This window comes from Phoxinus phoxinus (assembly GCF_949152265.1).
Source record: "Phoxinus phoxinus genome assembly, chromosome: 8".
NCBI classification, from domain to species: Eukaryota; Metazoa; Chordata; class Actinopteri; order Cypriniformes; family Leuciscidae; genus Phoxinus; species Phoxinus phoxinus.
The window spans coordinates 38,080,366-38,095,365 of NC_136883.1; the positions used below are offsets into that span (position 1 = coordinate 38,080,366).

The 15,000-nt window shown below is 39.6% G+C and overlaps 1 protein-coding gene across 1 annotated transcript in view; it reads right to left on the reverse strand.

Moving 5' to 3' along the window:
- slc24a5 (solute carrier family 24 member 5) overlaps positions 1-15,000 on the reverse strand; it is a 19,899-nt gene that overhangs the window by 1,937 nt on the left and 2,962 nt on the right. The window contains exons 2-8 of the mRNA XM_079621483.1: positions 14,663-14,842; positions 10,665-10,748; positions 10,294-10,397; positions 9,501-9,601; positions 7,274-7,551; positions 6,763-6,969; positions 2,818-2,919 (exon numbers count right to left, since the gene is read on the reverse strand). Coding sequence (XP_079477609.1) covers positions 2,818-2,919; positions 6,763-6,969; positions 7,274-7,551; positions 9,501-9,601; positions 10,294-10,397; positions 10,665-10,748; positions 14,663-14,842 — 1,056 coding nt within the window. The remainder of the gene's footprint in view (positions 1-2,817; positions 2,920-6,762; positions 6,970-7,273; positions 7,552-9,500; positions 9,602-10,293; positions 10,398-10,664; positions 10,749-14,662; positions 14,843-15,000) is intronic.

Consider the following 15,000-nt stretch of genomic DNA (forward strand, 5'->3'; position numbering starts at 1 on the left):
TGTTGTGTGTGAGTATAGTGTGTGTTGTGTGTGAGTATAGTGTGTGTTGTGTGCGAGTATAGTGTGTGTTGTGTGAGAGTATAGTGTGTGTCGTGTGTGAGTATAGTGTGTGTTGTGTGTGAGTATAGTGTGTGTTGTGTGTGAGTATAGTGTGTGTTGTGTGAGAGTATAGTGTGTGTTGTGTGTGAGTATAGTGTGTGTCGTGTGTGAGTATAGTGTGTGTTGTGTGTGTGAGTATAGTGTGTGTTGTGTGTGAGAGTATAGTGTGTGTCGTGTGTGAGTATAGTGTGTGTCGTGTGTGAGTATAGTGTGTGTCGTGTGTGAGTATAGTGTGTGTTGTGTGTGTGAGTATAGTGTGTGTGTGAGTATAGTGTGTGTTGTGTGTGAGTATAGTGTGTGTCGTGTGTGAGTATAGTGTGTGTTGTGTGTGAGTATAGTGTGTGTCGTGTGTGAGTATAGTGTGTGTCGTGTGTGAGTATAGTGTGTGTTGTGTGTGTGAGTATAGTGTGTGTGTGAGTATAGTGTGTGTTGTGTGTGAGTATAGTGTGTGTTGTGTGTGAGTATAGTGTGTGTCGTGTGTGAGTATAGTGTGTGTTGTGTGTGAGTATAGTGTGTGTTGTGTGTGAGTATAGTGTGTGTCGTGTGTGAGTATAGTGTGTGTTGTGTGTGTGAGTATAGTGTGTGTCGTGTGTGAGTATAGTGTGTGTCGTGTGTGAGTATAGTGTGTGTCGTGTGTGAGTATAGTGTGTGTCGTGTGTGAGTATAGTGTGTGTCGTGTGTGAGTATAGTGTGTGTCGTGTGTGAGTATAGTGTGTGTCGTGTGTGAGTATAGTGTGTGTTGTGTGTGAGTATAGTGTGTGTCGTGTGTGAGTATAGTGTGTGTCGTGTGTGAGTATAGTGTGTGTCGTGTGTGAGTATAGTGTGTGTGTGAGTATAGTGTGTGTTGTGTGTGAGTATAGTGTGTGTCGTGTGTGAGTATAGTGTGTGTTGTGTGTGTGTATAGTGTGTGTTGTGTGTGAGTATAGTGTGTGTGCTGTGTGTGAGTATAGTGTGTGTCGTGTGTGAGTATAGTGTGTGTTGTGTGTGTGAGTATAGTGTGTGTGTGAGTATAGTGTGTGTTGTGTGTGAGTATAGTGTGTGTCGTGTGTGAGTATAGTGTGTGTTGTGTGTGAGTATAGTGTGTGTTGTGTGTGAGTATAGTGTGTGTTGTGTGTGAGTATAGTGTGTGTCGTGTGTGAGTATAGTGTGTGTCGTGTGTGAGTATAGTGTGTGTCGTGTGTGAGTATAGTGTGTGAGTATAGTGTGTGTCGTGTGTGAGTATAGTGTGTGTCGTGTGTGAGTATAGTGTGTGTGTGAGTATAGTGTGTGTTGTGTGTGAGTATAGTGTGTGTTGTGTGTGTGTATAGTGTGTGTTGTGTGTGAGTATAGTGTGTGTTGTGTGTGAGTATAGTGTGTGTTGTGTGTGAGTATAGTGTGTGTTGTGTGTGAGTATAGTGTGTGTTGTGTGTGAGTATAGTGTGTGTTGTTTGTGAGTATAGTGTGTGTTGTGTGTGAGTATAGTGTGTGTTGTGTGTGAGTATAGTGTGTGTTGTGTGTGAGTATAGTGTGTGTCGTGTGTGAGTATAGTGTGTGTCGTGTGTGAGTATAGTGTGTGTTGTGTGTGAGTATAGTGTGTGTTGTGTGTGAGTATAGTGTGTGTTGTGTGTGAGTATAGTGTGTGTTGTGTGTGAGTATAGTGTGTGTTGTGTGTGAGTATAGTGTGTGTCGTGTGTGAGTATAGTGTGTGTCGTGTGTGAGTATAGTGTGTGTCGTGTGTGAGTATAGTGTGTGTTGTGTGTGTGTATAGTGTGTGTTGTGTGTGTGTATAGTGTGTGTTGTGTGTGAGTATAGTGTGTGTCGTGTGTGAGTATAGTGTGTGTCGTGTGTGAGTATAGTGTGTGTCGTGTGTGAGTATAGTGTGTGTGTGAGTATAGTGTGTGTTGTGTGTGAGTATAGTGTGTGTCGTGTGTGAGTATAGTGTGTGTTGTGTGTGTGTATAGTGTGTGTTGTGTGTGAGTATAGTGTGTGCTGTGTGTGAGTATAGTGTGTGTTGTGTGTGAGTATAGTGTGTGTTGTGTGTGAGTATAGTGTGTGTTGTGTGTGAGTATAGTGTGTGTTGTGTGTGAGTATAGTGTGTGAGTATAGTGTGTGTTGTGTGTGAGTATAGTGTGTGTTGTGTGTGAGTATAGTGTGTGTTGTGTGTGAGTATAGTGTGTGTTGTGTGTGAGTATAGTGTGTGCTGTGTGTGAGTATAGTGTGTGTTGTGTGTGAGTATAGTGTGTGTTGTGTGTGTGTATAGTGTGTGTTGTGTGTGAGTATAGTGTGTGTTGTGTGTGAGTATAGTGTGTGCTGTGTGTGAGTATAGTGTGTGTTGTGTGTGAGTATAGTGTGTGTTGTGTGTGAGTATAGTGTGTGTCGTGTGTGAGTATAGTGTGTGTTGTGTGTGAGTATAGTGTGTGTCGTGTGTGAGTATAGTGTGTGTTGTGTGTGAGTATAGTGTGTGTCGTGTGTGAGTATAGTGTGTGTCGTGTGTGAGTATAGTGTGTGTCGTGTGTGAGTATAGTGTGTGTTGTGTGTGAGTATAGTGTGTGTTGTGTGTGAGTATAGTGTGTGTCGTGTGTGAGTATAGTGTGTGTTGTGTGTGAGTATAGTGTGTGTAGTTGTCTGTGTGAAACTGACGTGTTCACCAGCGGCTCTAGAAGAAGACGTGATATCCCAGTGGATTCTCCTGGTTAAATGAACTGGTCATGTGATGTGTGTGAGCTTGAGGACCGGTACCTTCGCGAGCCACCATCACACTGGCCACGGTGTCGGGAATGCTGGTTCCGGCGGCCAGGAGCGTCATTCCCATCACTGTGTCCGGGATCCCCAGCGTCTCACCTGGACAACACACACACACACACACACACACACACACACACACACACACACGCTTACTAAACTGAAGAGAACAAACTTTTAAACTGTAGTGCAGAAACTCTTGTAATGTTCTACAGATGAAGCACATGCTGGATTGTAACCTTCTCTTCTACGAGTGCAGATTCAGAGTCTCAGAAGTGGAATAGTTCATATGGTGCTTTGATGTTATTTACATTCCTAAAAAAACATTTTAAAAAAATACGAAAAAGTCACTAATACAAAATTTGTAAAAGTTCAAATACAATGTTTCTTGACAGTTTTAATATTATTTTTGGATTGTCTTACACATTATACCATTACTGTATAACTTCGCAAAACATAAGCTTATATCAAGTAAAAAAAAATGTTTTCAAAGTAAAAAAATGAACTATTTAAAAATGTATTTATTTAAAAAATATTTAATCACGCTACTAACTTGCATTTAAAGTTCCTTTAGAAAAACGTATGTTTGCCTGGGGTTTCTCCATTTGACAACAGCATAAATGATCAGAAACAAATGATGTGATCTGCGACCGGAGTCCTCTCTGTGATGTCATTTCCTGCACGTTACACAACACCTCAAACATCTGGAGCAGCGCAACTGCGTTCAACACTGATAATAATCATATGAGCATCAGATCCTCATATTATCCTGATTTCTGGAGGGTCATGTGACACTGAAGACTGGAGTAATGAAGCTTTGATCACAGGAATAAATTACACTTTACTGTATATTCACATAGAGAACACTTATTTACATTATAATAATATTTCACAGTTTTTAGTGCATGTTTGATCAAACACATGCAGATGAGCAGAAGAGACTGGTACTGATTAAAGCAAAAGATCTTTACAAAAAAAAGTTTATTTTAAGGTGTCATTGTTACAGTGTAATTATATATTTAAGTACTGAGAAATAAGAATGAACTACATTTCTAATTATTCTTATTTCTTTTATTATTTATGTAATTATTTTCATTTCCTCTATGTAAAGCACTTTGAATTACCACTGTGTATGACGTGTGCTATATAAATAAACTTGCCTTGCCTTACATGTACTCACTATAGGGTTAGGATGTGGTTTAGGAATAGTTGCATGTAGTTATGCATAATTTACTGTTATTACTGTGGTAAGTACATATAACAAGGACACAAAAATAAAGTGTTACGAAATGTTCAGTGAATTGTGTTACATGTATTTACCATAGTAATAACAGTAAATTATGCATGAATTACATGCAACTAATCCTCATCCTAACCATATAGTGAGTACATGTAGAGATTAATATTTAAATATATAATTACACTGTAACAATGACACCTTCAAATAAAGTGTGACCCAGGAACAGTTTGTGTGCTGAGCATGTGAGCACCGCAGGACTGAGCTCAAAAGTTCAATCTCTCTCTCTCTCTCTCTCTCTCTCTCTCTCTCTCACACACTCAGTACCTGCTGTAAAGCGCATGTGAGTGTGTGACCGTGTGCAGGATAATAATCCTATTATATGCGGCTGCGTCACATGGTTTCTCACGGCCCGTGGGCTTCAGAGAGCGCAGGGCCGACAGCATCATAATCCTTCAGGATACAGCGCTGGCATTTCAGGAATGGACTCAGGGAGCATGTGACCCGTCTGTGTGTGACCCACTCACACCCTGAACGTCTGCAGCGCCGCTACACGACGACTGAGGAACACATGCAGTGATGCTGGAGAAGAACACATCACTGAGACCCACACCAGACACAACACGGCACTGGAACATGACTAACACGCCGAATAATAATAATACATGTGATGCAGACAGGTGATCTCTGAACTTTATGCCAATTTCATACCGTCCAGCCAGTGTGAAAGACTCACAAAGTATCTTTTGAGAATTGTTCATTCTAGCTTGGAACAAATCTCTAAATCGAACAAAACTGACAATATTTAAAAGTATAATCGAACAAAACTGACAATATTTAAAAGTATAATCGAACAAAACTGACAATATTTAAAAGTATAATCGAACAAAACTGACAATATTTAAATCTCTAAATCGAACAAAACTGACAATATTTAAATCTCTAAATCGAACAAAACTGACAATATTTAAATCTCTAAATCGAACGAAACTGACAATATTTAAATCTCTAAATCGAACAAAACTGACAATATTTAAATTAATAATCGAACAAAACTGACAATATTTAAATTAATAATCAAACAAAACTGACAATATTTAAATATCTAAATGAAACAAAACTGACAATATTTAAAAGTATAATCGAACAAAACTGACAATATTTAAATCTCTAAATCGAACAAAACTGACAATATTTAAATTAATAATCGAACAAAACTGACAACATTTAAATGTATAATCAAACAAAACTGTAAATATTAAAATTAATAATCAAACAAAACTGACAATATTTAAATATCTAAATGAAACAAAACTGACAATATTTAAATGTATAATCGAACAAAGCTGACAATATTTAAATTAATAATCGAACAAAACTGACATTATTTAAATCTCTAAATGAAACAAAACTGACAATATTTAAATCTCTAAATTAAACAAAACCGACAATATTTAAAGCTGTAAATCGAACAAAACTGACAACATTTAAATTTATAATCAAACAAAACTGACAATATTTCAATTTATAATGGAACAAAACTGACAATATTTAAAAATAAAAATAAAATGTCTAAATAAAGCTCTAAATCGAACAAAACCGACAATATTTAAAGCTCTAAATCGAACAAAACTGACAATATTTAAATTTATAATGGAACAAAACCGACAATATTTAAAGCTCTAAATCGAACAAAACCGACAATATTTAAAGCTCTAAATCGAACAAAACTGACAATATTTAAATTTATAATCGAACAAAACTGACAATATTTAAATTTATAATCGAACAAACAAAACTGACAATATTTACATTTATAATCGAACAAACAAAACTGACAATATTTAAATTTAAAATCGGATAAAACTGACAATATTTAAAGCTCTAAAGGAAACAAAACTGACAATATATAAATGTATAATCGAACAAAACTGACAATATTTAAAGCTCTAAAGGAAACAAAACTGACAATATTTAAATGTATAATCGAACAAAACTGACAATATTTAAATCTCTAAATCGAACAAAACTGACAATATTTAAATCTCTAAATGAAACAAATCTGACAATATTTAAATTAATAATCGAACAAAACCGACAATATTTAAATTAATAATCAAACAAAACTGACAACATTTAAATGTATAATCAAACAAAACTGACAATATTTAAATTAATAATCGAACAAAACTGACATTTGAATCTCTAAATGAAACAAAACCGACAATATTTAAATCTCTAAATTAAACAAAACCGACAATATTTAAAGCTGTAAATCGAACAAAGCTGACAACATTTAATTTTATAATCAAACAAAACTGACAATATTTAAATCTCTAAATGAAACAAAACTGACAATATTTAAATTTATAATGGAACAAAACTGACAATATTTAAATTTATAATGGAACAAAACTGACAATATTTAAATTTATAATGGAACAAAACTGACAATATTTAAATTTATAATGGAACAAAACTGACAATATTTAAATTTATAATGGAACAAAACTGACAATATTTAAATTTATAATGGAACAAAACTGACAATATTTAAATTTATAATGGAACAAAACTGACAATATTTAAATGAATAATTGAACTTAACTTGTAGATCCTGTAGCACATCTGGCTGCGGGTTTGATTCCCAGAACACACACACACACACACACACACACACACGCACGGCAGAAGAGCAGTCTTACCCACGACAGTGACCATCCACACCAGGACGTATGTGAAGGCGGAGATCCAGACGGCGGACATCAGGAAGGTGATCATGTAGCACTTCCTCCAGAAGCGTCTCCTGCAGTCGGGGATGGTCAGGAACAGCAACACGATGGCCGGCAGAGACAGAACCCACAGGATCCGCTTCAGGTCGTGTTCGGGCATCGTGAACACACTCTTCTGCTCTGGGGGAGACACGGGCAAACGTGAGGCCGCCGTTCACACGCAACACACTCGTGTGTTTTCACTGTTGTACGGTAGGGGGCGCTGTTACACCGCGTGTGTAAGAGAACAGAATCTCCTGATCAAAACATGCAGAAACAAGCGATCGAAGCACATGTACAACAACATGATCATCAAACGGCATATTAATCAAAACTGAGGATTTATACAGCGCTGTGTGGATGTCGACCGGGACGAGTTACGGGACTGTGAAGCTGTGAGTGTGTTGATGGACTCGATCTACTCATCTGTGTTTAGATCACGTACCCTGTCCGATCTCGTTGAGGCCGTGCAGGCTGAGCGACAGCTGGGAATACCCGGAGTCGTCCTGGAAGATGCCGCTGTCGGCCCGCGAGCGCCGGTGAACGCGCAGACTGTCGCCGCTCCAGCCCGCCAGCGGCTGCTCCTCGCCGGCGCGCGCGCTCTTGCTCACACACACACAGCACGGGCTGAAGCGCCGCAGCACGTACTCGCTGATCCTCAGGTCGAAGCACAGCACCAGCACATACACACCGTACACCAGCAGGAGACACGCGCCGTCGTACCTGCACACACACGTCATCCCGCCGCTTAAAGAGCCATCGGTAAAAGTGCACTTTTGCATGTAAATGTGTGTGTGCAGTGTGTGGACAACCACCATACAGTGAAAAACTACTTTTTTATCCTCAAAAAGCCTAAACACACTCAACAATCAAGCGTTTGGATTTTCTGAGCACTATGATGTCATATTGCTCATGCTCCGCCCACGGCCGCTGACGGACTGTCCCATATTAGCATATTTCCCGTATTAGCATATTTCCCGTATTAGCATATTTCCGCTAGTCGCTCATCATCATTTAAAGAGACATGCACTGAAACGGGTCGCTGTGATCAGCTGTTTTTGAGGAGGTAAAAAGTGTTTTACACAAACTTTGAGTCCGAAATTCGTGTCTGAAATTTTTGCACGTTAAAAGATTTATACGACCTCATTTTGTTGTGTCAATAACGTTTAGAAAGTTTCGATTTTGGGCTTTGATTTTCTCAGTTTTAGAGTAAAACATTTATTTGAAAATGGTATTTTTGCATATTTTTCATAACAATAAACGTAAAATTCTGTAACTTTTTTTTAAGTTCACATTTTAAAACTTTTTTTCCCTTCAGCAATAATCTGCCAAGTGTCTTTGAGAAGATCAAACTTCAGTCTGTCACTTTAAAGCATTCACGATGACCACAGTCTAAGCTGGAAATGTAATTCACTTTCAGGTCTACGCTCAAAAAGTAAATAAATGGATTATAAATACAGTGTAAATATAATTTAGTACACTGTAAAAAAAAATTACATACCCAAGTCAAAATTTTCTAGTGACTGGTTACATCTAAATTTTTTAATTAGTCTGACATTATTTCTCATTGAGCCGATGTTAACAGACTATTGCAACAATTAATTCAATTTATTTGACAGAATTTCACTTGGGCCAATTGAAAAATGTAGATGTGACCAGTCACTAGAATATTTTGACTTGGAGAGGTTAATTTTTTTTACAGTGTACCATAAAATCCCCTAAAAATACAAAATATTCAATAAAAAACATCAAACTAAAATATAGTACATTCATTTCATTGAAATTAAAAAGTAAATTTCGGTCATCTCTGACCAGCATGTGAAGAAGAGCACGAGAGGGTTAAGAGTACTCACCAAAACTATAATAAACAGATGCAACAGAAAAGCTGAAAAATACACGGCGACACGTTATAAAATAAATACGACCTCACGTGTCAATCACGTTTGCACACTGCCTCCGAATCTTTCATCCGTCATAAAGAAATTCGGATCTGATTCGATTTTCTGCATTTTTCGCATCCGGAGCTCAAGCATTTTAAGAGCGCTTGACCATCAGAGCCACCGAATAATGAACACGACAACGGACCGTTAGTGTCTGTCGGCTAACCATACATTTCTCATGAAGTTTCAAATCATAAAGTTTTGGATAAATGATTAGGTGGAACGTTCCCTTAACCAAGAAAACTGGATGTGTTGAACATTCAGAAATCACTTTTTAATAACTTAAAGGAGGAGTTCACTTCAGCGTTAACATCTCCTGATAGTTTACTCTCACACGTCATCCCAGATGTTCACGTCTTTCTTCCTTCAGTGGAACAGAAATGCAGGTTTGTGAGGAACACACTCCAGATGTTCTCCATATAGTGACTTCAATGGCCTTTCAACCCGATGGCGTAATGTGTGGCGCATCACAGCGAGTGCAAGACCAGCATTAGCGGTTAAAAGTATATAAATGTGTATTTCTATATAAAATGGCCGCTGGTGTGTCTAGATGAGACTCTTATTCCTAAACCTGCATTTCTTTTCCACTGAAGAGAGAAACACGTGAACATCTGGGATGACGTGCGGGAGAGTAAACTATCAGGAGATGTTCATTCTGAAGTGAACTCCTCCTTTAATGGAACCGTTAGCAAAACATTCTTAGACGTATTGATGTTAGCATCACAGACTCACCAGTAAACTCTGTTATCTGAGATTATGGCGATGACTGCAGCGACGCTGATGGCGTATGCGATACAGTCCCTGAATAACGGCCAGCATGTGAGACGAGCCGTCTGAACAGAGCAAACACACACACACACACACACACACACACGAGATACAGAGACATCAGACACACACCGACACGCTTACAGCACATTAATATCCCAGACAGCAACACAAGGGGCTTTCGCACCGGGTAGTTCAGGGAACCAGGGTTTACGATCTGTCTAATACACTATTGTACAGAACTGTTAAACACAGAAAGTAGACCGTGATGAAGAGTTATTAGCGTATGGCGTGTGTGTGATGTCCAGTGTTGCGGAGCAGAAACACATCATCATGTTTCTCTCGGTCTCCTCAGAGTTGTGTTGGGTTTTCTCCTCAGCGTAGAGATTAAGAGCTTCATCTATCTCTGTTTACATGTGCGTCGAGTTCGTTTCTGGAGTAAATATATAGCCTATAATCCGTATGTTTACACTGCCTTTATTAATAACGGCGGGTGCTGGTGTTTTGGCCAATCAGCGAACACTAAAGCAGCGCTATAGGAACTATAGTTCCTCTAAAGGAGTTCCTGGAGCTAAAATCGGTCCTAGTTCCTGCGGTGCGAACACGCCGACATCCGCCAATACTTCTGGAACTATGAGAAGGTTCCTCCGGTGCGAAAGCCCGTTTAGTGTCGGCCCACATCCGGCACATGTGGACTCCTCGCGGGCCGGATGTGGGCCAACACTGGTGGTGTCTGGGTAATGATGATGTCACACACCACAGAGGTCAAGAGGCCACACGCCGCACAGATGCACAGGAGGTTGTACACGGCCGACCCCATGATGGTGCTCACGCCGATATCTCCTTTAGTCACAAACACACCTGAGGAGGAAACGCAAAGTGAAAACGGACAATTCTTGTTTTTTTATGGAATATTGCAGTGTTTACTCTAATGATCATAATTATTGTGTTAATAATGTTGAATGAGAATAAGTTCCTCTCGCAGCTTCTCTTCTCTTCTCTGATGATGAGGGCGGGGCTATAAACTGACTTTTTTCTCACAATTATGTGAGATTATACACCAGAGGGTTTTTATAGAGATGTTATAGAGATGTCATTTGTGATATTTCTGTCCTGTTGGTAGATTACCTAGAAACGCAGTGACGAGTTCTGGCGCTGAGCTTCCCGCTGCCATGAAAGTGGCTCCAGCAACATCTTGTGAAAGACCGAGACCTGAAACACAACCAGATCCAATCAAATCCCACTCGGACACACTGCCGGACGACTAACCCATAACTCCATAAACCCATAACCCCAGCCCAGAACATAACCCAACCCATAAACCTAACCCATAAACCTAATCCATAACCCATAAACCCAGCCCATAACCCAAAAACCCATAAAACCTCTTATTAAGAAACCACAATTAGATCCAAATAACCTAGCAAATTACAGACCCATTTCAAATCTTCCATTTATGTCTAAAATACTAGAAAAAGTTGTGTCCGCTCAATTGTGCTCTTTCTTGCAAGAAAACGATATCTATGAAAAGTTTCAGTCAGGATTCAGGCCACATCATAGCACAGAAACTGCGCTGGTTAAAATTACAAATGATTTACTTTTAGCTTCTGACCAAGGCTGTATCTCAATACTAGTTTTACTCGATCTTAGTGCTGCGTTTGACACTATAGATCATAAAATACTCTTAGATCGACTTCAAAATTACACTGGTGTTCAGGGACAGGCATTAAGCTGGTTTAGATCGTACCTATCAGACCGTTACCATTTTGTCCATTTAAATGGGGAAAAATCAAAGATAACATCAGTAAATTATGGAGTGCCACAGGGATCTGTATTAGGCCCCCTGCTATTCTCAATTTATATGCTGCCACTTGGTAATATTATAAGAAAACATGGAATAAGTTTCCACTGTTATGCTGATGACACTCAATTATATATTTCATCTAGACCAGATGATAACACTAAATTATCTAAAATGACAGAGTGTGTTAAAGATATAAAATATTGGATGACGTGTAATTTTCTTCTATTAAATTCAGATAAAACGGAGGTATTACTGATTGGTCCAAAAAACTGCCCACAAAACCTCTTACAATACAACCTTAATCTAGATGGACGTCCTGTTACTTTATCCTCTACAGTAAAAGACCTGGGTGTTATACTAGACCGCAACTTGTCTTTTGAAAATCATATTTCAAATGTCACAAGAACAGCCTTTTTCCACCTTAGAAACATTGCTAAGCTACGTAATATGCTATCAGTTTCTGATGCAGAAAAGTTAGTTCATGCATTCATGACCTCGAGACTAGATTACTGTAATGCTCTATTAGCTGGTTGTCCTGCATCCTCCGTAAACAAGCTACAGTTAGTCCAAAATGCAGCCGCTAGAGTTCTTACTAGGTCAAGAAAATATGATCATATAACACCAATTTTATCATCTCTACACTGGTTACCTATTAAGTTCCGTATCAATTACAAAGTATTGTTACTGACCTATAAAGCCCTAAATGGTTTAGCTCCTGTATATTTAAGAGATCTTCTATCGCCATATATTCCATCGCGCTCTTTAAGATCGCTAAATTCGAGGCTTCTGGTCGTACCTAGGATATCTAAGTCCACTAAAGGAGGGAGGGCGTTTTCACATCTAGCTCCTAAACTCTGGAATAGCCTTCCTGATACTGTCCGAGGCTCAGACTCAGTCTCCCAGTTTAAAACTAGATTAAAGACGCATCTCTTTAGCCAAGCATTCACATGATGCATCTCATACCTTTTATACTACAGTTAAATCAGATCAAATGCATTCGTATTAAGAACAGCAGCTACGCTAATTATTTCCCATCTGCCTTTTTTGTTGTTATCTCGGGACGCCTGTCCCGAGATAACTCAAATAGAGTTTGTCAGCTCCAGTTAGTATCCAGCCTCTCATGGAGACTTCAGATGCCCCAACGCCTGTGATGAGACGACTCGACGCCTGTGAAGAGACGACCCAACGCCGGCGATATGTTATGCCCTAAATTTCATGATTAACTAACTGTATTTTTGTATGTATATTTTTGAAATGCATTTTCTGTAAAGCTGCTTTGAAACAATGTGTATTGTGAAAAGCGCTATACAAATAAACTTGAATTGAATTGAATAACCCCTAAACCTAAAACCCAACCCATAACCTAAAAACCCAACCCTAACCCATAAACTCATAACCTAAAACCCAACCCATAACCCAAAAACTTAACCCATAACCCATTAGCCATTAAACCCAACCCATAACCCATTAGCCCATAACCCATTAGCCCATAACCCAAAAACCCAACCCATAACCCATTAGCCCATAACCCATTAGCCCATAACCCAAAAACCCAACCCATAACCCATTAGCCATTAAACCCAACCCATAACCCCATAAACTCAAAACCCAAAAACCCAACCCATAACCCATTAGCCCATAACCCATTAGCCCATAACCCAAAAACCCAACCCATAACCCATTAGCCATTAAACCCAACCCATAACCCCATAAACTCATAACCCAAAAACCCAACCCATAATCCCAACCCATAACCCATTAACCCATAAACCCAACCCATAACCCATTAACCCATAAACCCAACCCATAACCCATTAGCCCATAAACCCAACCCATAAACTGATAACCCAAAAACTCAACCCATAACCCTAACCCATAAACCCAACCCATAAACCCATAAACCAAAAACCCAACCCATAACCCCTAACCCTGACCTATAAACCCATAACCCATAAACCCAACCCATAAACCCATAAACCAAAAAGCCAACCCATAAACCCAACCTATAAACCCATAAACTCATAACCTAAAAACCCAACTCATAACCTAAAAACCCAAAACCCAACCCATAACCCATTAGCCCATAAACCCAACCCATAACCCAAAACCCAACCCATAACCCATTAGCCCATAAACCCAACCCATAACCCAAAACCCAACCCATAACCCATTAGCCCATAAACCCAACCCATAAACTCATAACCCAAAAACCCAACCACAACCCATAACCCAACCCATAACCCCTAAACCTAAAACCCAACCCATAACCCAACCCTAACCCATAAACTCATAACCTAAAACCCAACCCATAACCCAAAAACTCAACCCATAACCCATTAGACATTAAACCCAACCCATAACCCATTAGCCCATAACGCAAAAACCCAACCCATAACCCATTAGCCATTAAACCCAACCCATAACCCCATAAACTCATAACCCAAAAAACCCAACCCATAATCCATTAGCCCATAACCCAAAAACCCAACCCATAACCTATTAGCCATTAAACCCAACCCATAACCCCATAAACTCATAACCCAAAAACCCAACCCATAACCCATAAATCCAACCCATAAACCCAACCCATAACCCAAAAACCCAACCCATAACCCATAATCCCAACCCATAACCCATAAACCCAACCCATAAACCCATAAACCCAACCCATAACCCCATAAACCCAACCCATAACCCATTAGCCCATAAACCCAACCCATAACCCATTAGCCCATAAACCCAACCCATAAACTGATAACCCAAAAACCCGCCCATAACCCAAAAACTCAACCCATAACCCCTAACCCATAACCCCGACCTATAAACCCATAACCCATAAACCCATAAACCAAAAAGCCAACCCATAAACCCAACCTATAAACCCATAAACTCATAACCTAAAAACCCAACTCATAACCTAAAAACCCAAAACCCAACCCATTAGCCCATAAACCCAACCCATAACCCATTAGCCCATAAACCCAACCCATAAACTCATAACCCAAAAACCCAACCACAACCCATAACCCAAAACCCAACCCATAACCCCTAAACCTAAAACCCAACCCATAACCTAAAAACCCAACCCTAACCCATAAACTCATAACCTAAAACCCAACCCATAACCCAAAAACTCAACCCATAACCCATTAGCCCATAAACCCAACCCATAAACTCATAACCCAAAAACCCAACCACAACCCATAACCCAAAACCCAACCCATAACCCCTAAACCTAAAACCCAACCCATAAACTCATAACCCAAAAACCCAACCACAACCCATAACCCAGGCCATAACTCATAAGCCATGAACAGCTTACGCTCGCTGATGACCTCCAGAGACGGCAGGAAGTAGTCATCACACACGATGGAGACGGCCAGAAGCATGTAGAAGATGATCATGAAATGGATCAGGATCCCTCCGTCTTTCCTCTCCTGAAGCGTGAAGAATCCTTCGGGAAACTCCGAGGACTGAGGCGGCACGCACTCGCTCGCATTCTCTGCGGAACACACACAGATCTCCATCGTCAACGGTTGAGTCTTCACTGCATCTGAACGAGTTCTGACCCACATTCAAAACATCGGACAAATGTGGTTCATCCATATAATGCTTTATGGGAATGAGTGGGCAGGGTGAGTTTCACAGAGTTTTGAAGCA